At 41.0% G+C, this 25,555-nt stretch overlaps 1 protein-coding gene across 2 annotated transcripts in view; it reads left to right on the top strand.

Moving 5' to 3' along the window:
- The window catches only part of DEPTOR (DEP domain containing MTOR interacting protein), a 130,065-nt gene that overhangs the window by 32,129 nt on the left and 72,381 nt on the right, over window positions 1-25,555 (top strand). For both annotated transcript variants that reach the window (XM_006211424.4, XM_031691286.2), the window contains exons 2-3: window positions 3,586-3,764; window positions 5,124-5,247. In XM_006211424.4, coding sequence (XP_006211486.1) covers window positions 3,586-3,764; window positions 5,124-5,247 — 303 coding nt within the window. The remainder of the gene's footprint in view (window positions 1-3,585; window positions 3,765-5,123; window positions 5,248-25,555) is intronic.

Genomic DNA, 25,555 nt, shown 5'->3' on the forward strand with positions numbered 1-25,555 from the left:
TTTTCCACAAGACTTTGAAGTATTGCTTTTTCTACTTAGTGATCTCCATGCATATTAGTGTATTAAATGTTATGGAAATTTGTAAGGTATAGATTTAGTTCAAATAAATGGAAATGCTTAAAGAAAAAAACACATACACACGTACAACAGGGATTAAAACTTTGGAAATTGATTACCCTAGAAGTGAAAGCATATAAATAGCTTTTAAAAAGGCTTAGAGATAAATTCCATGATATTAGGTGCTCGCTAAGTTGTGGGGAGGGAACTCCCACTTTGTTAGTGAGAAGCTGCCCCAACCTTTTGAAACAGGTGTCATTTCTATTAGTGTCTTTGTATATATTCATTTGGTCACCAAATATTATAAAGTACCCACTACGCCAGGCAGAACACTTGGTTATGTGTTTAGAGTATGAAAATTCTTCTCTCTTTAGTTTTTCTGTAATATACCATTGTTAATGCTCATTTTTGGAATTCTGTGTTTCTGACTATCAAAGGAAAAAAGATGGCAACATAGATAGTTACTAAACATTTTTAACCCCTGGTAACATGTCTAAAAAGATCAAGTTTTAGGCTGTCTCCTGGACCCAGGGTTCTTTCCCCTCCGTCATATTTCTGCTCCGTGTCCTAGACAGGGAAAGGTACCAGGTCCTGGTGAGGCTGGAGGGGTGATGACTAGTGCTGCTTCCTACTGTGCATGTGGAAGTCAGATATGCTTAAAAATTAGCACCGAGCTCAGGGTTCATGGAAGGATAGTAACTGAAAGGTTCTATTCTGTAGTATGATAAACATTACCTCATAATTTTATTTTTTAAGTTGGAAAGTTTACAGGAGCTGAAGCTCCTCTCTTGGCTCATAACATATTCCTCCTCCATCAAATTATATAGTAGCTTATTCCACATTTCAATTTCTAAATAAATTGGTCTTCATTATTCTTAGATTCCTGACAGACATCCCGTCTAAGAATGAATGTTTTGCATTCTGCCGCTTTGAACGTGTTAAACAAATTACTCAGTGTCATTGTCACTGAATTAATTAGAAGGATTCAAGTGATGACTTTAGCACACCGATGTGAACATGTTGTTTTTTTTTAATTAGGGATCATTTGTTTTTTTTAATTAATAATTACAGCTCTACTTTGGTATCATTTGTGGTTTTAACATTACCTGCCTTGGGGAGTTGTCATGAGGATTATGCCAGTAAAGCTGTCAAAACGGTGCTTAGCACATAGGAAGGGCTCAAATGCTATCTTTAGCCTTAATGAGCTGTGTGACGAGGTAATCAGGGTGGACTCCGTTATCCTCATTTTACCAGTAAGGACCCTGATGCTCAGAAGTTTGACCCCCTGGAATTTCTGGCAATGTCAGGACAAGAGCCAGGGCTTCCATTCCTAGTTCTGTGTTCCTGACTGCCCTCATAACTGACATTTAGGGGTTTGGTATTTCAACCCGTGCATCTGTGGAGGATGCAAGCATTCTGGCCATGGCAGTTAAGTCAGCTTGTGTGAAAATGTGTAGTGTAATACCGAACCTACAGTGGGAACTCCTTCACGAGGGTTCTTTCCTTTCTGTGCAGTTTGTACCTGTTGGGATTCTCATCTCTCTCTTCCTCTCCTTTCCCCTATTGGTGCCCCAGCCAAGCCCTTCATCCCCCGACCACTCAGGAGCCTCCAGTCTTCAGCAGTTGGTGGTTGTCTCAGCTCAGGCTGTCATAACTGTCACCGACTGAGTGGCTTAAACAACAGAAATTTACCTGCTCACAGATCTGGAGGCTAAAACTCTGAGATCAAAGCATTGGCAAAGTTGGTCTTTCTGAGGCTTCTCTCCTTGTTTGTAGACGACCGCCTTCTCCCTGTGTCTTCACAAGGTCTCCCCTCTGTGCGTGTCTGTGTCCTAATCTCCACTTCTTATAAGGACACTGCTCCTGCTGGGTCAGGGCCCGCCTAATGACCTCATTTTCATGTAATTACCTTTTGAAAGACCCTATCTCCAAATACAGTCACAATCTGAGGTACCAGGGATTAGGGCCTCAACATATGAATTTTAGAGGAAACTTGTTCAGCTTTTAACAACTGTCGCAAGGAGACAGCACCTAGGCCTTAGAGTTCCAGCCCAGTGTGTGTGCCCCCAACTCATAGTCACAGCCCTGGGGTTATCAAAACCATTAAATTCCGTTCGATGCCCTCTGTTCAAAAAACAGGCAAAAGTGGGACCTAGTTCCTTCCTTAGGGGATGGAAGAAAGGAGGATGGGACCTCTTGTGTGTTGGATACTGTGCTAAGTTGCTGGTGCTTAGCAGACATTATGTCCCCAAAGCTCAACATTGCGAACGATAGGGTAGGCATAGTTGCCTCCATTTTTATAGGAGAAAGAGACATTAAGTCATTGGCCCATGTCACAGTTACTGGTTGCTGTGAGATTTACTAATGTGGCACTCCCGTTTCTCTATAGCATTGAGAAGATGAAGTAAGACCCTTAGGAGTCACGTGAGTGAAGCAGGAAGAAAACTGTCCTCTCATTTCCAATTCTACCCTTCCCTTGAGAATTAAAAAGTCAATGCAAGGCTGATAAAAGAAAAGAAGACAAATGGAAGAAACTATTTTTAAAAGGCAGATTTAGGACTTAGATCTTGGAAAAAGACCACTGGGTTCTGAAGGGAGTAAGGAAAGACTCCATGTGAACCACTTTTCTCCAGGCTAATCCATCAGCCTATAAATAAGTTGTACTTGTCCAACAGCTTTTACCCATCTTTCCTGGGTTTTTCCTCCATCCCTCCCTAGCTAGAGGCAGCATGGTGCGGCAGTTAGAGAGCCAGGCTCTAAAGTGAGACCATCAGGGTTCCAATCTCATTTTCACTACTTGTTAACTGGTTCGGTTTTTGGCAAGTCACTTAATCTCTCTGAGGCCTCAGTTCTCTCTGGTGTTAAAAAAAAAAATTGGAGATAGTGATCATGACTTCTGATGAGGTTGTTGTGAGCATTGAGTAATAAAGTGCCTGTGTAAAGTGCCTCACAAAAGGACTAGCTGTTGCTGCTGAGAACACAAAGCCAGCGATGGCAAGGATCTTTGTGTATTTTCCGACATGCATCTCTAGCTCCTGGAAGTGCCTGATGGGCAGGCAGTAGACACCCATTCGTGTTTGTTGTGTGACTGAATGAATTCAGATATGATGGCCCCTGAGCAACCTGTGATGAAGAGGAAGTACCTGGTTTCAGCAAGTTTCTTGGTTTTGTTGGTTGGTTGGTTGGTTGGTTGAAGCAATGAGCCCGCTGGTGAGGAGGTGGGGAAGGGAGTGAGGCAGAGCAGAGGTGAGAAAGCGTTTCTCAGTCTCCTGAGTGGCAGGAGAGTTCTAGGTCGTCTGTGCTTGGTTTCCTTTGCTGTTTCCTTGTAGCATCTCTGGATCTGCAGGTGGAATCACTTTCTGGGGCCTCTGGGCTCTGACAGCATGGAAACCGCCTGCTGACATAAAGGTATCTGGGTGGTACTCTGATCCATTTCAGACTTCCATCTTGTGCCTGTTCCCTTGGATTGGTTTAAAGATACGTGTTGTCATCAAAATTCCTAAAGTGACTGCCACATTTTCTTTCCAGGCTCCGACTGCATGAAGAAAAGGTTATTAAGGATAGGCGACATCATCTCAAAACCTACCCAAACTGTTTTGTCGCAAAAGAACTGATTGACTGGCTGATTGAACACAAAGAGGCTTCTGACAGAGAGACGGCAATTAAACTCATGCAGAAATTAGCAGACCGGGGCATTATCCATCACGGTGAGTGGGGTGGCGACACACAAGTTAACTTGAGAGGAAGCAAAGGACGATGCCTTCTATTTCAGATCTGAACCTACCCATTTAAGAAATAAAACATTTAAAGGGGAAAGGTAGAGGGTGAGGGATAAATTAGGAGTTTATCTACAAAATAGATAAACAACAAGGTCCTGCTGTATATAGCACAGGGAACTATATTCAATATCTTGTAATAACCTTTAATGAAAAAGAATATAAAAACAAATATATGTATGTATATGCATGACCAGGACATTGTGCTAGATACCAGAAACTAATATAACATTATAAATCAACTATGCTTCAATTAAAAAAAAGTGTCACCTTAATTGTCTCCTGAGTAACTGTCCCCAATTACATTCCCTTCCTTCTTCCAAAACGTTTTTGGATTTATTTCCCTGGACTTCTTTATTTCTTTTTTTCCTTCCTGTATGTGCATCTCTTAGCAATGTAACATATTATTTTAAATGTTCTAAGTCATTATAGAGTTGCATGTTTATTCCTTTGCAACTTGCTCAACACAGTCTGTGTGATTCACTCATGTTGGCTGTGCATCTTGTTGGCTCGTTTTCACTGCAGCGTGCACCGTGCCTCATTCTGCCATCACACCGTTTACCCATCCTCCCGCTAATGGGCAGTTAGGTTATTTCCAGGTTTCTGCTCTTACTCTCAGTGGTTCAGTAAACTTCCATGAGCATGTCTCCTTGAAATCTCTAACCCTGGCCAAGACCTTTCACGTGCTGTTATTCTCTTGGGCTGGAGTGCCCTGTGTCTTCATTTCCGCTCATTTTCTACTCATTCTTCAGGCCTCCACTTACATGCAGACTCTTCAGAGAAGTGCACATTCCCCAGAGCTGGGGTACCAGGTGCTTCCTGCTTGGGCTCCCACTGCGATATCCGCTCATCTCTTTCATAATCATATCACACCATATTTTAATTGCATGTCGACATCTCTCTTTATCTCCCTAGATTTCTCATTCTTTGAGGCTGATGCCTGCCCTGGTAGCATGCTCAGGAAGAGTGTGTGGGAAGAATGATGAATTGAATTTTGCGACTCTTTTAATAGATAATGATGGTGATGATGACGATGATGGGGATAGCTAATAAAACTGAGCGCTTATTCTGTTCCAGGCCCTGTGCTAAATACTTTGTGTGTTTTTTTAAACATATTTTTATTGATTTGTAATCATTTTATAGTGTTCTGTAAAATTTACTTTGTGTGTTTTAATCATAGAGTAGTATGCTTGAGAAATTAGGTAAAAACAAATCTTAGCATCTTCCTTCATCTGAGTAATTAAGTGAGTTATTTTTTTTATTTGCTTCTCTGTGTATATTGTCTTTCAGTGTGTGACGAGCATAAGGAATTCAAGGATGTCAAACTCTTCTACCGCTTTAGAAAGGACGACGGCACCTTCCCACTGGACAACGAAGTGAAGGCCTTCATGAGAGGACAGAGGCTGTATGAGAAGTATGTTGCCCATGAAATCCCCACGGTACTCTTGTTGAGAAAAGCAAGGCTATTGCAATCTTTTATCATTTTGATTTCAGCCTGGCCCCTCTTACATGTGGGATGGTTACATAACTGTTCCTTTCCATATGAGAAAACGCCACCACTCACCGCCACAAATTAAGTTGATGCCCTAAGATTCTTAATAAAGAATTTATTTAAATAGTATTTTCTATATTTAAGTCAATTTAACAAAACCCCAGAAGTAAAAACGAAAGATTGGCCCTTGATGGTTGCCAATAAATGATGCAGTTGCCTGTTCTCTTTTAAATAATGGTGTCTAACTTGGAGGTTTAGTCTTGTAAATGGTTAGAGAAGCAGTGTCAAGTACAGGGAAGGTCATGCTCAGGTCAAGAGATGAGTGGTGAGAGAGCTTCAGTTAGCAGGATGGTCTAAGAGGAATACTTTCTCATCTCTTTGGAGGAGATGAGTGTTTGGTTGGTGGATCGCGAATCTCCCAGTGCTTTGTCTCAGAGCTGATCTGCTGTTTCTGTGGTCCACTTCCCATCCTACTTTCATTGTTTTTTTTCAGGGCAACCATTAGAGAAGGAAGTGCAGGAGCAATGGCACCTTTTCCTTAACTCTGACTACCTTGCAAAATATGTGCTTGTCACATAGAAGAGCTTGCTCTGTAAGTGGGTTGGTGCTTGGGGAAGAGGCGCCCGCGTGGTCAGATTAAGTAGCGTGATGGTTGAGGAGCCAGACAGGCTTTGAGTTCTAGCCCTGTCGCCTTACCTTTGTAAACCTCAGTGTCCTCTTTTATGACATGGGAGTGGTGATAGCACCTACCTCCTAGGTGTTTAGTGCTGTTGTGGGGATTGAAAGAATAAATGGCTTCAAGCACTTAAATATTTATTTAGCTCAGTCACTTTGGTATGTTGTCAGACCCCATGGAGGACAGCCGTTTCAGAGATTAACATATTGATGACCGCCTTCAATTCTGTCTCTCCTGTGTTCTACCTCTATCCCAGTTCTGTTCACCTCTGTTTCTGGAGCTGATATTATCCAGCCACTTAATGCTCAATATGTATCAGTTCTCCTAGTTCTCTTGTTACTTGCTTTCTATATCAAAGTATAGAAAAATCTCTCATCTCCCTGATGACTGAGAATTTGAACGGAAGGGATCTGTCAGCGCCTCCATTTGTATACTTGAGTGTCTATGTTTTGTTGCTACTTTACTTTCTTAGTTCCTTTTGGAAAGTTCTAGCAAGCTTTAAGTATTTCAAGTACCATGATGGTCCCTTCAAACTAAGATTTTTTATGTTGTCAAAAACATACATGTCATTTCCATGGAAGGAAGCCAGAGGATTCTGTAACCTTCTTCTCTAGCTACAGATTATCTCTTCAGATCTGGGTGAACACACGGGAGGGGAGCAGGGATTAGCAATAATTGCAATGTTGGCTAGAGAATTATTCTTGCTAATGGGGTAGATTTGATGACCAGACAAAAATAAGAGAAGTTCATGCCTTCTAGAAGACAGACTCACTCCAGCCCTACCTTCTGCTGCTTCTCCCCTTACATCCTATGCGCCATTCACGCTGAACTGTGTGTCTCTGGATCATCCAGATATCTTCTCAAATGTCATCAGGGCATTTATTAATTCATTAATTATTCAACAAATATTTACTAAGCCCTCAACATAAGCCAGGCAGAGTTACAGGTCCTGGAAATGTGCCCTGAACCAAAGGCAGACAAATCCTCTGCCCCCATAGAGTTTGCATTCTAGTTGAAGAGGCAGCCGTTAAACAGAGAACACATAAAGAGGAATATACAGGCGCTTTTCAGTGATAGAAAAAAGACTTACTGAGGATGGCAGGGTATTTTAGATAGAAGGGACAGGGAAGGCATCCCTGAAGAGGTGGCATTTGAATAAAGTGAGCCTGTGTGTATCTGATGGAACAGCACCCTAGGCAGAGGGCACAGCAAGGGTAAAGGCTTGAGGTGGGAATGTGCTTGGAGTGTTTTGGGACAGCAAGGAGTCTCAAGTGTCCAGAGGGTGGGAGGAAGGGGGAGAGTAGTAGGAGATGAATACCAAATCATGTGGAGCCCTGGTCGTCATGGTATTGAAGATTTGAGTGTAATGGGATGCCGCTGGAGAGTGGTCAGATGTCCTTTTTGCACGTGCTGGACCCTCCGTCTGGGAGTCTCTTCCTGCCACTCTCAGCCCTTTCTCTAGCTCAGTCTGACTGCTCCTGGCTTCATGTTCAATATAACCTTTCCTGAGAGCCCTTCCATGCTGGCTTAGGACTGAGTCAGGTGCCACTACTGTGTGTTTACCCCATGAAAGAGCTGTGTTATAATTTCGTCTTTGTGTGTTTGCTGCCTTCGACTGAGAACCTTAAGGGGAGGGACTGCTTTATTCTTTATTGTGTTTCTTATGGTTTCACATGTGCCTGGCCAATTGTAGAGGGTAAATATTTGCTGAAAAGAATGACTAAACTTTTTGATCCCTGGGCAGGTGGATCAATATTGCTGTACTTTTTCTGTGTGCAGTGGCCCTTCTAGTCACTAGCGTTCAGTGTCTCAATTCCAAGTAAATTTATTTCTTCAAACTGCTTGTAAAATTAGCACTAGGAGAAGTAATTTAATAAGAACTTAACCTTGCATGACCTAACTGCCACCTTGCAAATCTTGGCTGCTACTTTTAGTTGCTAGAACACATGTGGAACAGACTGGGACCATTGGAACTGATGGCTTAGGTTTGTGATTGGATCAATTTAGTTTGGGGTATACACTTAACTATTTTTTAATGCATTCTTCTTGTTTCTCTGGCCATCTTTTCAATGAATCTCAGCATGTACTATAATTTTATAAATTTTGGGTACTTTAAAAAAAATAACATTAAGAAATAGTTGGTTTTGTTCATAGCTCATCTTTTCAAGAATTTTATTTGTTTTAAAATTGACTCCCCCTGCCATGTTTTTTCACCAAAACTCTCATTTAGGAGATCTCTAACATTTGTGAAAGGAGATCAATAAATGTTCCTTCAGTTGTTTTCCTTTTAAGGTGATAACAATAGAAAACATTTATTGATTGCTAACTGTGGATCAGACATCCTGACTAATCTGGTATATTTAATCATCATGACAAACCCTGGTTAGGCGCTGTCATTGTCCCCATTTTATGGATGAGAAAAACGTGGCAAGGAGAGGTTAAATGTCTCACCCAAGGTCACCTCATTAGTAAAAAGAACAGCTGGGATTTGAACCCAGGAGTCCAGAGCCCAAACTTACTGCTACCAGGCCATTAATAAATCACTTCTGTTTCCTTTAAACAGGAGATTGAATGATTGAAGCCAATGTTTACTGCAAAGATAAAACATGGAGTTTGTGAATATCTGGGTATGGAGTTTTCTGTAAAAATTTACTGAAAATATTGCAGGATTTTAGAGTGGACATTGGAAAAGACAAGTAAAATGATTCTCCTTCATAGTAAATCTATGTGATGTTGTGTAAACATGAGAAAAACAACAGTGACTTTTATTTGTAAATTAGGTTTCTCAAAGCACTGTCATTAGATTATTTGATCTGAGCCTCCTTAATAGAGTAATAATAAAATGATAATAGTAATAATAATGATAGCCTAGTAACTAATAATATAAAATAGATGGGGCGTTACATTATCACCCAGAAGGAGGAGAGTCTGGGATCCAGAGCGGTTAAGTCACTTCTGCATGCTGGTGCTACAGCTCGGGGGGTGGGGGACAGAGGTGACGCCTGAACCCAGGTGACAGGTGTGCAGACCACTGCTCTCCACAGCCTCCCACCAGCTCTGAGGGCCCAGCTCTGTTGTCAGTATTTCCTTTCTGCTCTCCTCTGGCCAGTATTTCCTTTCTGCTCTCCTCTGGCTTGCTTGTTCTGGGTTATTAAATAGGATTTTGTGAAACTCAGTGGCTTCTGGCTGGGGTTTTGTTGAACCGTGCTGATTTGGGGGCACCCTGGCTTTCTAACCCCTGGCAATGTTTCCCAGTCTGCTCTTCTGCAGGACAAATCTGTGTCTCAAGACTGAAATTCAATGACTGTTTGTTGCCCCTTAGTATCTATGTCACTTCAGTTACCTTAACTCAGAGGTACTCAAACGAATGCTGCTTCAGCGGCAAAAAAGTGGCCTTTTCAAGTTGTTCCAATGTGAGGAAAGTTACAGGGGAGCTGGTGACATGACATGAATCCTCTCTCAGAGTGTGTGGTAGTGGGTGTGGGCTTTGGGGAGTCCCACAGACCTGATCTCCAATCCCAGCCATACAACCCGCTGGCTCTGCGACCTTGAGCAGGCTTTGAACTTCTCTGATCTGCAGTCTTAAATGGAGATAAGCCTGGGGCCCCCTTAGAAAGGCTGTTGGAAGGATTAAATGACATCTAGTCTATACAGTGCTAAGTGAAGTGTCTGGCACAGTGTGAGAGCCCAGGAAATCTTAGCTGCTGCTATTAGATTGGTAAATAATAATATAAATAAAGGATAGTCTTGTTTTATCATATTATTTTAAGATATAGTCTGGAATAGCAGTTGAAAGACCAGAAGCCAGGCTTCCTGGGTGTGAATCCGGCATCTGGGCAAGTGGCTTCACCTCTCTGTGCCTCCATCTGCCCATCTAGTAAATGGAGATATTGATATTGTACCAACCTCATGGACTTGCAGGGATTAAATGAACTAACGTGCACAATACACGGGACAGGGCCTACCTCAGAATAGGAGTCATCTCCTGCCACCGGGTTGAGAGGAGTTTGAGAAAGAGGGTGTGTGCTCTTGGACTCGTGCCCAGACTGTCAGTTTGAGGACTTCATCTAAGCACATGCGGGCATGGTGCGCTTGCATCAGCAGGCATCATCAGACCTTCACTGTGGCCAGTTGCAGACTGAATGTGCAGAGACTAAGGCATGACTTCTCCCCTGGAGGGACTTACAGCTACCCCACTGAATTCTGCATGGGCACAAATACCCCAGACACACAACTCATGGACAGAACTCACATTCTCCCAAGCAGTGCCGTTTTTAGTTATCAAATAAAACCTTTGAAAGCAGGATAAACATCACAACTTAAAAGAATAACATTGAATCTGTGTGCATGGCCTTCAGATGGTAGAAGGTATTTTTGAATGCACGTGCCAAGCGGCAAAGCTTGATTATCTTGAAGCAGTTGGCAAAATAAATGTCGTTAAAAAAAAGTTGAACTTGGGATTATCAAGTGCTCTGTATACTGGTAAATAGAATTAGCTAAATAAGAGAATACAAGTTTGAGGTGCAGTTTGGACTATCCTTACTGAAACTAATAGTTGAAATGCACCTTCTAAATTAATCTTGATTTCATCTTCAGATGTAGAGAAGACTTCTCCATTTTAACTGAACCTCAGTGTTAATATGGAGTTAAATCCCTTCTAGGTCTGGTTCATGAAGACATTAATTTTTTATTCAAAAGGTCTTAGTTTTCTCATCACTTAGAGTTTCTCCTTCCAGTAACTAGTAGTCTGTTTATCCTGCTCAGGTGTGTGCACCTGATTGAGGAATAAAGTGCCTGTATCTCATTAGGTCTCTTTGAGTTCCCACTGCTTCCTTTATGTTCTCTCTTCCATAGCACTGAAGAGAAATATAAGGGAGAACTAAATACAAAGGGGAAAAGCCCTTTTGTGTGCTTTATCTTATCAGAGGTTTGTGTACCGTGTGCCCCTGGATCTTTTTCCTGTTCCCTCCCAGTGGCTGACACAATAAATATTTGTTGAATGAACAAAGGATGCTACGTGCCGTGATTGCTAGGAGCTGCTGAGCTGGTACCATGAAAAAGCTCAAGAGAACTTGCTTTTCATGATAAGCAGCAGGACTCAGAGGTGTACCTTGTCTTGCCTCTTTAGAGTTTACAAAGCATCTTGTCCATTAACGTGCTTGCTCTTCTGTACAGCTCTGTGAGCTGTCCCCACCAGGCACAATTAATCCCATTGTACAGATGGGGCACATGGGCTAGAAAGAAGAGGTTTAATGATTGCTGTAACCTGAAAACATGGAGCTGGAGTTTAAAAAAAAAAAAAGGATACATGTTTTTGTCTCCATTTTGTTGCAGCTGCAGTATAGAAGTGCTTTCCAAACTAAGATCCCTGAGTTTTACAAATTGATTCTAGTTTTATGCTTAAAATATGTCTTAACTATTTTGCAAGCTGTAATTAAAAAAAAAAACTTTTGAATACGTTATGTCCAACATTTTCAGTTTGCTTGTGCAGCCCAGTTGATTGGTGGTTTTACAGAATCTTGGATAAGTGTTTTCTATCTTCTTGGATTATTTGAAGAGTGTTTTAAGATTGAAGTGTAAATTGGTTAAAAGTTACATTTTGTAACTGCTTAGTCTGAGTGACAAGGCATGATTTTGATACCATGTAACTAATATCGAGAATTGTCCAGAGCCTCGAGATTTTATCTTACTTGGAAGCTAGTTAGTCTGCCTGCCACCATTTTGTGGGTGGTGGCAGAAGACCCCTGGGCCAGAGACAAAGGACAGTTTATTGCTCTAAGCAGTAGTGGTAGCCAGAGTGTCATCATTTTCTTGACAGTTGCCCCAGAAGAGCACAATGAGGGCCATGTAACTAACCTGCCAGGGTTGGGTGACAGAAGAGGAATCCCAGGCTTGAGGAACCTCCTGTAGTGGTCTTCAAGCAAACCTGCTTTCTGACACAGAGGGAGACATTACCTTTATCTTCCAGAGCTGTTCATTTTGCAGACATTCTTGAGAAGAGTCTAGAACGTGGGCTGTCCATGCTTCTGCTTGCAAGACATGAAGAGATGTGAGACTCACGGAGAGTTACCTCCCAGCAACTACGGCAAAATCCACAAATTAATTGGATTTTGTCTCTAGTCACTGGGGGAGCAATTTCCTCACGACGACTCCTATTTCTGTATTTTTTGTGTTAATCAAAACTGCCTTACAGGTTTCAGTGTTTAACTTTTATAAGTAAATGTTGTGTTATAAACATGAAATTAAAAAATGGGATTCTCTAAGATTTTATTTGAAAAAACAGGTCAATTGTTTACAAAAGTTTTAAAATGGTATTTTTAAAAGGCCATCCTCTCTTCTCACAGTGTTAAACAATTTTAGAACAAAAATTTAAGTAGTTTCGTTGTATGGGCAACTCTGTTTAAGAGTCATGGGAAATTTTTTACCAAAACTGCATTCGTTTTGAATACTCCTCCTTCCTCCTTCCCCTCCTTCCCTCCCCAAGTTCCTTCCTTTCTTCCTTCCCTCCCTCCCTTCCTTCCTTTATTATTATTTTTTAGATTTTTTTTTAAATAGCAGGCCATGCAAAGTTGTATGTTTCTCCTGACAGGTTATTCACATGTTTAATCATTTGCCTGTCGGGGTCCAGGCAGGTAGCAGACAGGCTTCTTTTATTCATGCACTGGCCAGCATGAAAAAGACAAAAGCGAGGTGATAGCGATACTGTTGGGCTAGACTTTTTTTTTTTTTTTTATCAGAGGAGTTGAAGAGATGGTGGAGGAGATCTGAAGATGCTGATGATAATGACAAAAGCAGTGAACACAGGACATTATTGATGCCTATTATATACCTTGCACTTTACATGTGTTTTCTTATTAAAGCCTTGTTCTGAGGCAGTGAGGTAAATACCGTTATTCTCCCTTTGACAAATAAGGAAATTGAGGGCTAGATCCGTAAACTGACTTGCTTACCTTCACGTTAGCCAGAAAGCATGGGGAGTATTTCAAACCCCCAGTTTCCAGCTCCAGGGCCCCTGAGCCCACACTTAACAGTTTTTCAGTCTGCAGCTTCTAATTCACAAAGTTTCTGCTGCTTCAATCCAAGGCTGTAGCAATAATGGACATCACAAAATAATGGTAAATGATATGCAGATTGATAGATTTTTAAATGGGACTGAAAATCTTCTGGTTTCTACCAAGTGCTTCGGTCTGGTGTTGGAAGTCACATTCTTCTTCACTGTTTCTTGGCAGTGCCATGCCTCCCCACCCGTTATAATGTATGGCAATATTAGAGGTTTGTTAACATGCAGAACAGGGAGCGGGCCAGCTGTGCTGGTCAGAAGTCATCAGCCCTAGATCGGCATCTCCAGATTTCTAGCCCTGGCTGATGATTCAGAAATGACGTGATTTAAGAGTAGACGCACGTCGTTGCTTCAACAGCAGACTTGACTCATCGATGAAGGTTCATTGCCGGTTACTTCTGCCAAGTTTTCCTAATCTTGTATAATGGCAGGGCTACGAATCCAGTCTCTGTAACATTGATTTTGCCAATCAATCCCTGTGGTTACTTTTCAACTTGATAGAACGGAAAAAAAAAAAAAAAACCAAAAAACAAAACCACTTAAGATTCCTGGAGTTGGAGAAGCATGCGTCAGAGTTCTTCCCCTGCCACTTACTGAGACATTCAACCTTTCTGCGTCTGTTCTTCATCAGTAAAACTGGAAGAACCCGCATAACTCAGACACTTGTTGTGGGGGCTAAATGAGATAAAGTTCAGCGGGGTCTCAGCTTATACAGGACCTGTGGTGTTTCTAATAGGTGAGGAAAATGCATGCAGTCTGAAGTACCCTTGTGTGGCTCAGGCTGCAAAAGAAATCACATGCCTCTGTATGCAAGAAATCTGTTCTGCATGGTGAGATGCCCAGCCTGTATGCATGATGTTTCTGTCTGTCCTCCAGGTTCATCCTCTGCCCTTTCCCAACCTCCATGTGCCCCAGGATGCTGACGTCCATCACCAGGCTCCGTTGCCGTTGGCTGGGTCAGTGGGAGCCACTAGCAGGAAGTAGGTGGGAGGGAAGGGAGGAGAGCCAGAATGTTGATTTCTCTGCTCTCTCTTTGCTATTAAAGGCCACAGCTCTCGCCCTGTCCTTACATCTGTCCCCTTTAGGCTCTGGAAACTGCCCTTTCCTCGTCATCCTCAGGACTAGAGTGCTTAATGATCACTACAGTCTGCTAATCTGGGACCTTCACCATCTTTTTCATTTTCCCTTAACCCTGCTCATAGCTTTAGTAGTTCTTTTCTTATAGACTGTCTCTTCTTAGCCGCTTTGTACGTTTTTGTAGTTTCTTGCTGGGACCCACGTGGGAGCTGAAATGAGCTGTCTCCTAGCTCCTGGAGGGGACAGGCATGCCCAGCTGCCCACACTCTACCACCAGTGGTAAATTCATTTGCTCTTTCTGTTTTTTTCTGGGTGTGTACCATGGGAGATGTGATGGTTGGAACTGACGCAGGGATCTCTCACGGTTGTATGAGGATGGAGTATGGTTGGACTATAATGAGTTGCTTATGCTCCCCTTCTGCTCCGGGATCGCCCTGGGTTCTAGCCCAGCAACCATAGCAGCCATTTCTCCAAGGTGATTGTGCTCAGTGTTTCAGTCTCTCCGGCTTGACTCGATGCTCTCTGAGGTCGTGGCCCTTGAGGTTGCACACAACTTTGGAGCCTCAGTGTCCAGCATGTAGCATGCACCGAAGAATTTGTTGAAGAGATGAATAGATAAATAAATGCATGGTCATTCTTAATTAGGAAAAAAGTCAGTGAGCAGCCCCTTTCTTTCCTGACCTTGGAATGTTCAAATTTGACTAAGACCAGGAGAGGATATTTGCTATTCTCAGATCACTCTGTTCTTATTTCCTCTTTGTAGATTCTGATCATAAACATTCAAAGGATAAGAAGAATAATCACAGCCACGATATATTGAGGACTTTTTTCATTAGGCATTATCCTAAGTATTTGCCACGCATTAGTTTATTTGATTCTTCCTACGCTTCTAAGGGAGAGAGATTTTCACCATCAGTTTACAGGGAAGGAAAGCGAATTTGAGATGGGCTTAGTAACACACTTCAAACCTCCAGCTGATAAGAGTGATCCTGGCCAAAAGTGTAGGCTCTTCACTTTCACACAAATGGTATTAAAAATGAAAACTTTTAAGTTCTTTGAGTGAACCTGTAGAAGTAGAATACCATCTTTAATGTGCATTGAATCCAGTGACTAGTTCATATCAATTGTCAGTTTATTCCATCTGGAAGAGATTAAGAACTCAGTCTTTTCTAAAGGAAGTGGCTCTTACTTGTTTGTAAGTGTTGGGATTCTAGAGTGAATGGATTAAGGGGGCTGAGGCCGGGTGAGGCTGTGCCAAACATTCTGTAACAGAGGGGAAAAGGAACACACACACAGTAGAAGAGGAGGAAGGCCCTTCCAAGAGAAGAGGCACTTCTTATTGGAGCAAAGTGAAAGTGGACCTTCTAGGAGTGATAGCAGCAGAGGGCTTGGCTAGGAGTCTCTCAGATGGGAGGGTGCTCTTCCGTTATTAGAAGCTTCGTGTGGAGGCTCCTTGGGTAGGCGGCTTTGTCTTTAAATGCAGAGATGATTCCAGGAAGTGTAGTTACTATGTTGTTTTTCTTGTTTTGTTTGCTAAATGAAAGCATCCCTAAGTGATTACAGTCTCCTCACACAGAGCTGGGGAGTGTAAGCAGTGGCGTTGTGCTACCAAACGGAAAAAGCACAAAATTGACAGAAAGCATTTATTCATTTCAAAGCCCCTAAAAAAGAGTCCTTCAGACCAGAAAGAAAGAAAATCCAGATAACATTTTAAGCTTCATCAATGTTAAATATACAGTTAAACTTTAACTGTAAAGTTAAATGTATTGACATTATATATAGGAGGTACACCTATCTTAAGTGTACATACAGCTCAATAAATTTTCACAAACTGAACACACTTAGGAAACAACCACCCAAATTACATTTTTTTAAAAATGGCCTCTGTCCTCTACCATGGTTTACTATGCTAAGTAAAATGAACTTTTGCATCAGTGTTAGTATTCTCTAGAATATAAAATTTCCTTTTAAGCAGTTAAACTTCGGCTCTTCTGTGTTTCACCTGCCACCTGAATGCCACCTCCTCTCCCCAGGTGCTTGGAATTGGTTAGGGCTGCTGTCCAACCCAACAAACACTGATAAGAGTTGATAAGGGTCAACTCTCAGGGGTGTGTGTGTGTGTGTGTACCTGTGTGTATCATTTGTTCATTGCTGCTCTGTGCCAGGTGATATGCTAGATACTTTACACAGATTAGTTCTAACTCTCACAGCCCCGTTGAGGTAAGCACTATTATCTTCATCGCACACAAGAAGAAACTAAGGATCAGGGAGCCCAGCCACTGCTTTGAAATCACAGTTCAGAGATTCAGGCCTGGGACTCCCACCCACGGCCACCATCTCTCTGGAACTGTTTGTTCTCATAGGCAAGAGCAGAGGAGAAGCAAATCAACCAGATCAGTCCCAGATTCCTTTTGCATGGCACTGGGATACTGTTTTGTACTCATTATATATCCTGCCTGCGCTAAGACAGATAGGTTCAGAAAGACAGTGAAGTGTCTCCTTGCCATCACATTTCACTGTTGCAGACCATGCCCTTCCCTCTAGTCCGTGCTGAGAGATGGCTGAGAGGCTTAGCATCTCCGTGAACACCAGTGGCTCCAGCTTACTGAATGTTTCTTTATCCCATTTCTCCTTGACTGAGGTTACCAATTGCCCTTTTGCCACTGATGACTCCCTGCCGGTTCCAAGCAGGTGGGCAGAAACCAAAGTGTCCAAGAGTGGTTTCAAGCTTTCAGGAAGTTGGGTTGCCTTGCTTCCTCCTGGTCTTCCAGAGTCACAGCCTTGAGTTATTCTTTGTATTCTGGTGACCAGCACAGGGCGAGGTATCCTCTTAGCTGTCACTCCCCTAATTTCTCCATTCAGCCAAAAGTAATCACTAACTTACTTTCTGTCTCTACAGATTTCTCTGTTCTGAACATTTCGTATGAATGGAGTGATGTGATTTTATGGTCTTGTGGGACTGGCCTCCTCCATTTAGTGTAATGTTTCTGAGGTCTATCCATGTAGCATGTTTCAGTACTTCCTTTTTATAGCCAAGTATGACTCCATTGTATGGATATATGACATTTTCAGTTTCATCAGTTAATAGATATTTCAGTTGTTTATACTTTTGGACAGTGATGTATAATGCTGCCAAGAACGTTTGTGTACAAGTTCTTCTGTGGACATAGGTTTTCATTTCTTCTGGACATAATACCTAGGAGTAGAATGGCTGGATCGTGTTGTAACTTTGTGTTCAATGGTTTGAGGAACTGACAGACTATGTTTTCTGAATTGGCTGCACCATTTTTCATTCCCACCAACAAGCTTCCAATTTCTCCACATCCTTGCTCACACTTGTTATTATCTGGCTTTTTGATTCTAGCCAACTAGTGGGTGTGAAGGGGTATCTCACTGTGGTTTTTGATTTGCAGTTCCCTGATGACTAATGATGCTAAACATCTTTCTGTGTGCTTATTGGCCATTTTTATAAGCTATGGAGATCATTTGTCCACTTTAAATGGGGTTATTTGTCTTCTTTAAGTGTTCTTTGTATATTCCACAGGCAAATCCATTATCAGACACATGTTTGCATTTTCTCCCATTGTCTGAGTTGTCTTCACTTTCTTGCTGGTGTCTCTGAAGCATAAAACTTTTATATTTTGATGTAGTTCAGTTTATCTATTTTTATTTTTGTGGCTTGTGCTTTTGGTGTCATATCTAAGAATCCTTTGCCAAATCCAAGGTCATGAATATTCATCCTTATGTTTTCTAGTCAAAGTTTTATGGTTTTACCTTTTACATTTAGGTCTTCAATATGTTTTGAGTTATTTTTTGTTTAGGATTTGAGGTAAGGGTCCAACTTCATTCTTTTTCATGGTGGCTCTCCAGTTGTCCCAGTGCCATTTGTTGAAAAGATTATTCTTTCCCTGTTAGTTGGCCTTGGCACCCTTGTCAAAATCAGTTGACCATAGATGTATCAAAGCGGCGACTCTAAGTCTGTTTTAAGAGAGGGAATCTTAGGATTGTACATTGTAAAACCTTGGTTGAAAAAAAGAGAGGCGAGATTGTTTCCCATCCTCTTTTATGTAAGTTACACAATTATGCAGGACAAAGTGGTCCTTCTGTCACCTAACCTATTAACCTGCAGAAAAGTAGTCCCTACTTGTCATTGTGTCCAGTTTTTTTTTAATCATCTTTTCTTACCTCTTTAAAATATATTTCTTTTCCATAATTGGTATTATCTTTAATTATCCTTAATTGCCTTATCTTACCCCTCCTAATCTTTTTTCTTTACCTCCCTTCCCCTTTTTTTCCTTTGTTTTTGGCATCAAATCCTTCTATCTTTTAATAATTATGGAAGCATCCAAAATAAATGATAACCATTCCTTTAAAAGAAGCCTTTATAATATGTTTAAGAACCCAGCTTCCCTTGACAGTTGTTTGAAAAGGCTCACAGAGGTTTGAGTTGTTTTGAATTCAGTATAAAAGTGCTTGGTTTCTCTCCTTGTGTAATTTTATGGTTATGAAACCATAACTGAATGTCGCCTCTTAGGACAGCCATGGCCTTGGAATCCATACTCGGCTTCTATCTAAAACTGATTCAGGTTCAATAACAACAGCTGAAATGTTAAATTCAACAACACTGAAAACCATGGGGAATGTGAAAATTACAACTTAGGTTCCAGAAGATCAGTCTCCTCAGAGCATAAAACCAGCACTGAAAAAAAAAAAGAAAAAAAAAATCCTTGCTTTTTTTTCCCAGCAAATTGAAAATAGCAAGCAAAGAGGAAAGGATTTTTGTCCTTCAAAGAGAAATAACACTCTCTGTTACCGTTGCTTGTGGTAGTCTTGGTTTTCAGTCAGTTGATTAACAAATATTTGTTAAGCACCTAATGTATACTGCCTCGCAGGGTGGGGTTTTCTAAGAAATAAAAGCTTTGAAGACATGGTTTGTCCTTCAGAAGCTCCTAGTTTTGCTGAAGGGGTACAAATAATGCATTAAAAATTGAGAGAATATGGACAAAACTGTGGTACTGACTTCAAGTTCAAAAAAGAGAGAAAACTGTATGAATTGCTTTTTAGTTGGGGTATTTTCAGAGAGGTTGGTACTTTATTTGGCCCTTTAAGCAGAGCTTCATCTTACTTAACACCTTTGTGCAAATGAAAAACGGACAAGCCTTTTGCCCTTCCCTTCAGGCTCCTGTAGTCCTTCTCCTTGACAGGGACTGCTCACGAGGAGTCAGCACTGGATTTTAGACCTCATTTGTCGCTGAAGCCAGGTTCCCTTGTGCAGTGAACAATCTGTATCACTGTACAATGAGCCCCCCTTTTTTTTTTTGAAATATAGTTCAGATTTCTCCAGGGAAAGGAAAATGGGAAGATGTGAGGGAACAGCATGAATAAGGAAAAAAGATGAGAAAGGGTATGTTCTGTTTGTTGTATAGTATGAAGACAGGTCAAAGGAGGTGAAAGATATTTGTTGGCAAAGTGTGTAAAATGCTGTTTTGCTTTTCTGTCCCTCACCACTTTATGTATATAATATTTTTACTGACAAGTATTTACCAGATTTTTTTGTTTACTAATGCCAAACCTAATTATTATGAAAATTGTGTCAATTTTTCTGTATCACATCTATTCTGTAGATAGTAGGATAGTACTCAAAATATCAATGCTCACAGAAGCATGTCTCCATAATTCATACTTTCTTGCTAATCACACAAATCAATGTTATACATTCAAACTGTATATTGGAAGCATACATCTAAATATATGGCTTCTACATTGGGAACAACTTCATTCGTATATTAATATAAGCATTTTATCAGGAACAAGTCACCTGGTTAAATATAAGCCTAACCTAATGTAACTTCTTTATTGATAACATTTTCCCCCAGTTACAAACGTAGTACATTCTCTCTGGGGAATAATTTGAGTAATAGAGAATTCTGTTACGAAGAAAAGAAAAATCATTCATAAACTGCCCCAGGGGTAAGTTCCTCTTTTACTATTTGGATGAATGAATTTTTAATTTGTGATGGGTATCATGTATATAGTTTTATGTTTTGCTTTTCAAAATAATTTATTGTTATATTAACACATGACTTTTTTTTTTTTTAAGCTCTCTAAATTCTAAAGCATCTTTTTGGCCTAATAGCCCATTAGTCATTTTGATTCTCTCCCTAGCTTGTGCCCTTGTGGACCATTCACGTATGTTCCCACGTTATATAGGGCCTCCTCAGCTCTTGAATTTCTCTTTTTCCAATGCACAAGGAGATTGCTATCAGCTTATTTCTATTCCTGTGCTGGCCCCTAAATGTAGCAGTTCCTTCTATTGTGATGCTGCCTTCCCCCTGGGTTAAAGTGAGTCTGGGAAATATGACTCAGATATATATCCAGGAAGGTTGAACTCAGTCACATGCACAGTTAAAATCTGGTGAGTACTTTCAGGAGGCGAGGATTGTTTTTCTGTTTGTTTGTTTTATAATTTTTGTTTTTTATTGAAATAGAGTTGACCTACAATGTTTCAGGTGTACAGTGAAGTGATTCAGTTTTATATATATATATATAAAATATGTATTCTTTTTAAGATCCTTTTCCATTAGGTTATTACAAGATACTGAATTTAGTTCCGTGTGCTATACAGTAAATCCTTGTTGTATATCTGTTTTGTATACAGTAGTGTGTATCTGTTAACCCCCAATTCCAAATTTCATCCCTGTACTCCCTTCCCCTTTGGTAACTATAAGTTTGTTTTCTATGTCTATGAGTCTCTTTCTGTTTTGTAAAGTTCATTTGTATCATTTTTTTTAGATTCCCCATATAAGTGATATCATATGGTATTTGTCTTTCTCTGTCTAACTTACTTCACTTAGTATGATAATCTCTGAGTCCATCTATGTTGCTGCAAATGGCATTATTTCACTATTTTTATGGCTGAGTCATATTCCATTGTGTGTGTGTGTGTGTGTGTGTGTGTGTGTATATATATATATATATATATTCATGCCACATTTTCCTTATCCATTCATCAGTTGTGAATGTTTAGGTTGCTTCTGTGTCTTGGTTATTGTAAGTAGTGCTGCTGTGAACATTGGGGTGCATGTATCTTTTCAAATTAGAGTTTTCTCCATATGCATAGGGGGAGAGTATTGCTAATGCCTGACACCTTATGAAGTGTGTGGCTTTATGTTGTGATTTTAGGCCCACACAGGACCATTTTGACTAAGGATGAATTTGTTCTATAAAAATAAGCCTTTCAGAGCACCTTACCTGTTTCTGATTACTAATTAAAATGGAATTGTTATTTTTGTCTATAGAAATACACACAGAATCTTAATTCATTTTGCTACAAAAAAAGTAGTTTAATCTTACCGAATAATGGCTCCATCTAGAAAACTTTTATCATCATCATCATTATGGTGAAAACATTTTCATTTTGGGGGTAGCTAATTAGGCTTATTCATTTATTTATTTGAATAGAGGTACTGGGGATTGAACCCAGGACCTCGAGCATACTAAGCACGTGCTCTTCCACTGAGCTATTCCCTCCCCCATGGCTAATACATCTTCAGTGTTTAAGGTGTATTCGGCACATGACTGAAGCATTTCATGCATTATCATGCTTAAGCTGCCTAATGGCCCCCCAGGTAGGCACTGGCATTATCCCCAGTTTACACTTGGGGCAGCAGAGTCATGTAGCTGACAGGTGTGCAGAGTCAGGATATGAGGGTACATTTGTCTGTCATCTCATGCTTTTAAACAAATATAATTCAGAGCAATTGACATCCTGTGACTTCTGAGCCTAGGCATTAAGAAAGCCTGGCATGGTTGATTGATTTTTGACAAGAGTCAAAATGATAATTTGATGGAAAATAAAGAGTCTTTTCAACAAATGGTGCTGGGACAACTGGATAGCTGCATGCAAACAAATGCAGTTGGACCCTTACTCCATGCCTTCTAGAAAAATTAACTCAAAGTGGATCATAGAGCTAAAACTTAGAAACTCTTAGAAGAAACCATAGGAGTAAATTTTCACAAGCTTGAGTTAGGCAGTGTTTCTAATATGTGATACCAAAACCACAAACAACAAAAGAGAAAAATGCATAAATCGGATTACATCAAAATTAAAACTTGTAGGCTACAAATAATACCATCAAGAAAGTGAAAAGACATAGTATGGGAGAAAATATCTGCAAATCATATGTCTGATAAAGGACTTACAACAGAGAATATGTAAAGAACACTTCACATTCAGTAATGAAAAGACAAGTAACCTAATTTTAAAATGGACAAAGGATCAGAATATACATTTCTCTAAAGAAGATATATAAACGGACAGTATACATGTAAAAACATGCTCAGTATCATTAATCATCAGGTTAACTAAAGCCACTTTGAGATACCTTCTCACATCCACTGGGAGGATTCTAAGAAGAAAGAGCAGATGAGGATGGCGAGGATGTGGAGAACTTGGAACCCTCTTACTTTACTGGTAGGGATGTAAAACACAGTCTGCACAGCCACTTTGGAAAACAGTCTGGCAGTTTCTCAAAAGGTTAAACAGTTACCATACGATGCAGCAACTCTACTGCTTGGTGTAACCAAGAGAAAAGAAAACATGTCCACATAAAAACTTACATATGCATTTTCAGAGTAACATTATTCATGATAACCCAAAATGGAAACAACCCACATGTCCATCAGCTGATGAATGGATAAGTGCTATGTGGTTTATTCATACAATGGAATATTATTTGACAATAAACAGGAATGAAACACTAATACATGCTGAAACATGATGAATGTTGAAAGCATTATACTAAGTGAAAGAAACCAGTCACACAGGGCCGCATACTGTATGATTCTGTTTATATGAACCATCTGTAAGAGGCAAATTCACAGATAAAGGAGACAGATTAGTGTTTGCCCAGGGTAAGGACAGTGGGGAAGTGAGGGATGAATGTTAATGGTCCAGGGTTCCCTTCGGGGTGATGAAGTATTTTAACATGGATTGTAGTGATGGTTGCACAATTCTATGTAAACACTGAAAAGCACTGAATTTTACATGTTAAGTGGGTTAGTTGTCTGGTAAGTGGATTATACCTTAATAATATGTTATTATTACTATTATCTTAATATATATTAATAAAACTGTATTAAAAAAAAAAAGTCCTGGCGACTTCTACTTCCTTCCTCTTGAGTTCTGTATGTCAATGTCCATCCAGGCTGTCTCATGGGAAAGGGAGACTATGTTGACTCCAGAGCACCTCCGGGCCCGACATGCAGCCCCAGCAGTATCTGCCTGCAACTGCACGAGTGATTGCAAGCGAGGGTGATGGAGGAACTGCCCAGCTGAGCCACAGGCAACCCACTGAATACTAAATGTGTGACTAAATGGTGGTTGATTTAAGCCACCAAGGTTTTGGATCACTTGTCACATAGCAAAAGATCATTAGACCAAATAGTACGTCAAGTTATTGTTTTAAGACTGTGACTACATATTCACGCTGAAATCGGATCCCAGGAAGGGCTTTGTCATAGAGAGAGAACCTGGATAAGAATAGTACTCGATTTTTATGGGGAAATGAAATAAGGAAGAGCTCAGGGTTGCGGGGCGCGTTTTAAGTGGCCAGCTGAGCCAATGCAGGCAGGCCTGCCAACTGGCCTTTTTTCTAAAGCCCACATTGGCGGCAGCCGCTAACCATCCAGTTTTCCAGAGGCCACCCGCTACTTAGCAGGAGCTTTAGAGGGCTGGCAGGTCGTGTTTCTGGTTACAAGAAGTGACACAAATAAACCCCTATCCACTTGTCCTCCCCACACCCTGAAAGGAAAATTGCTGAGCTGGATGGGACAGAGTGGTTCAGCACAGACGTAAAGGCCGGGCATCCGTGTCTGGATCTTAAAGGAGAGCATCAGAAGGGCAGGAGACTCTTGGTTTACCTCATTCCACGCAAGGTCACCCTCAGGGGGTCATCCTTAACATACTCTGGGATAATTATGTGTACGTAGCAGGGGAGTGCAGAGAAATGGGTTTCACTTATTTATTCAGCAAATACTTTTCAAGGACCTGTTGTGCTAGGAAACAGCTGTCAACCACATCGACAGGGACCCTGGTCTCAGAAAGTATAATTAAATGAGCAGGTGATTCCCCCAGGGCTCAGAGAAGGCCTTGCAGGGACTCTGGGAGCCCTGAGAAGTGGTTCATGGTCCAGATTTGTGGGATGGAAGATTTCTTAAAGAAATAACGTCTAAAACTGGAAAACTGAGGAGGGTGGTTTTCTTCTGTTTTTACTCTAAAATACCTTATTTTCGGGTCAAAAGAAATAAAGAAAACATGATATTCCTTATCTTGACATTTTGTTTCCTAGATTCCCATCACTGATGTAGGCTCCCAGGTCTAACTCTGCGTGGCTTTATTTTCTGCAGTGTGTTTCTAGGACCTTCCAGTGTCCATTCACTATTCCGTCAGTACTTTCCAAACAATGCCACGTCTCTCCTTGCGGGATTTCACATCTTTTTTGCCACTGCCGACGGATAGAAATACATTCTAGTTCTCTATTCCTACAAAGTAGATCGCTTTCACACTTAGTAGTTTAAAACAACGATGTATTGTTTCTCCTGATTCTGTGGGTTGCAAGGTTGTTCCTATACTGGTTTCACCTGGGCTCATTCCTACGGCTGCTGGTCGGTCCGCTGAGCTGGAACATCCAAGATGGCCTCATTCTCATGTCTGAGAGTTGGTGCTGGCTGTTGCCTCGGTCTTGTGGTCTCTTCACCTCCAATGGGCTAGACTTGCTTCCTTCCGTGGCAGCCTCAGTACGGCATGCCAAAGGGGCAAACGTGGACGTTGCAAAGCCTCCTAAAGCCTTGCCTTGGACGTCAGATAATGTCTTTTCTTGCTGCGTTTAGTTGGTCAGTGTCATTCACAAAGGCAACCCAGGTTCAAGGGAAGGGGAGACAGACTCAACGCCTTGATGGGAGAAGCAGTGAAGTCACACTGGAAAGAAGCACGAGAGGAGCTGTTGTGGCTATCACTGCACTTAACGCCCTGTGGAATGTCTTCCCGGTTCTGTCACTCGTGTTGATGTGTATGTGACAGTTGTCCTTTCCATCTTCTAAGAAGGGCCTGGTCATTATTATACTAAATATCATTCTTACTGCTCATACCAGCTCAGCTGTCACTAACCCTCTGGAAGCAGCCTAGTAGCTGTTTCTAAGGATGGCTTAAAGTGCAGGAGAAGATTGACTTGGGAAGAGGTGTAATTAAGATTTAAAAATGAGTTCTGTTACAAGCTGCATAAGGTTTTTAATGAGCTCAGTTATATACTAGTAGCTCTTTATAAATACTCTTAATCATTCCTTGGCCTTTTGGCTAAGGTCTAGTATCTATTCTCATCAGTTTAGTGTCAATGCTTTTAAATATAAAAGCAAACACT

The sequence above is a fragment of the Vicugna pacos genome, chromosome 25 (genome assembly GCF_048564905.1).
Source record: "Vicugna pacos chromosome 25, VicPac4, whole genome shotgun sequence".
Lineage (NCBI taxonomy): Eukaryota > Metazoa > Chordata > Mammalia > Artiodactyla > Camelidae > Vicugna > Vicugna pacos.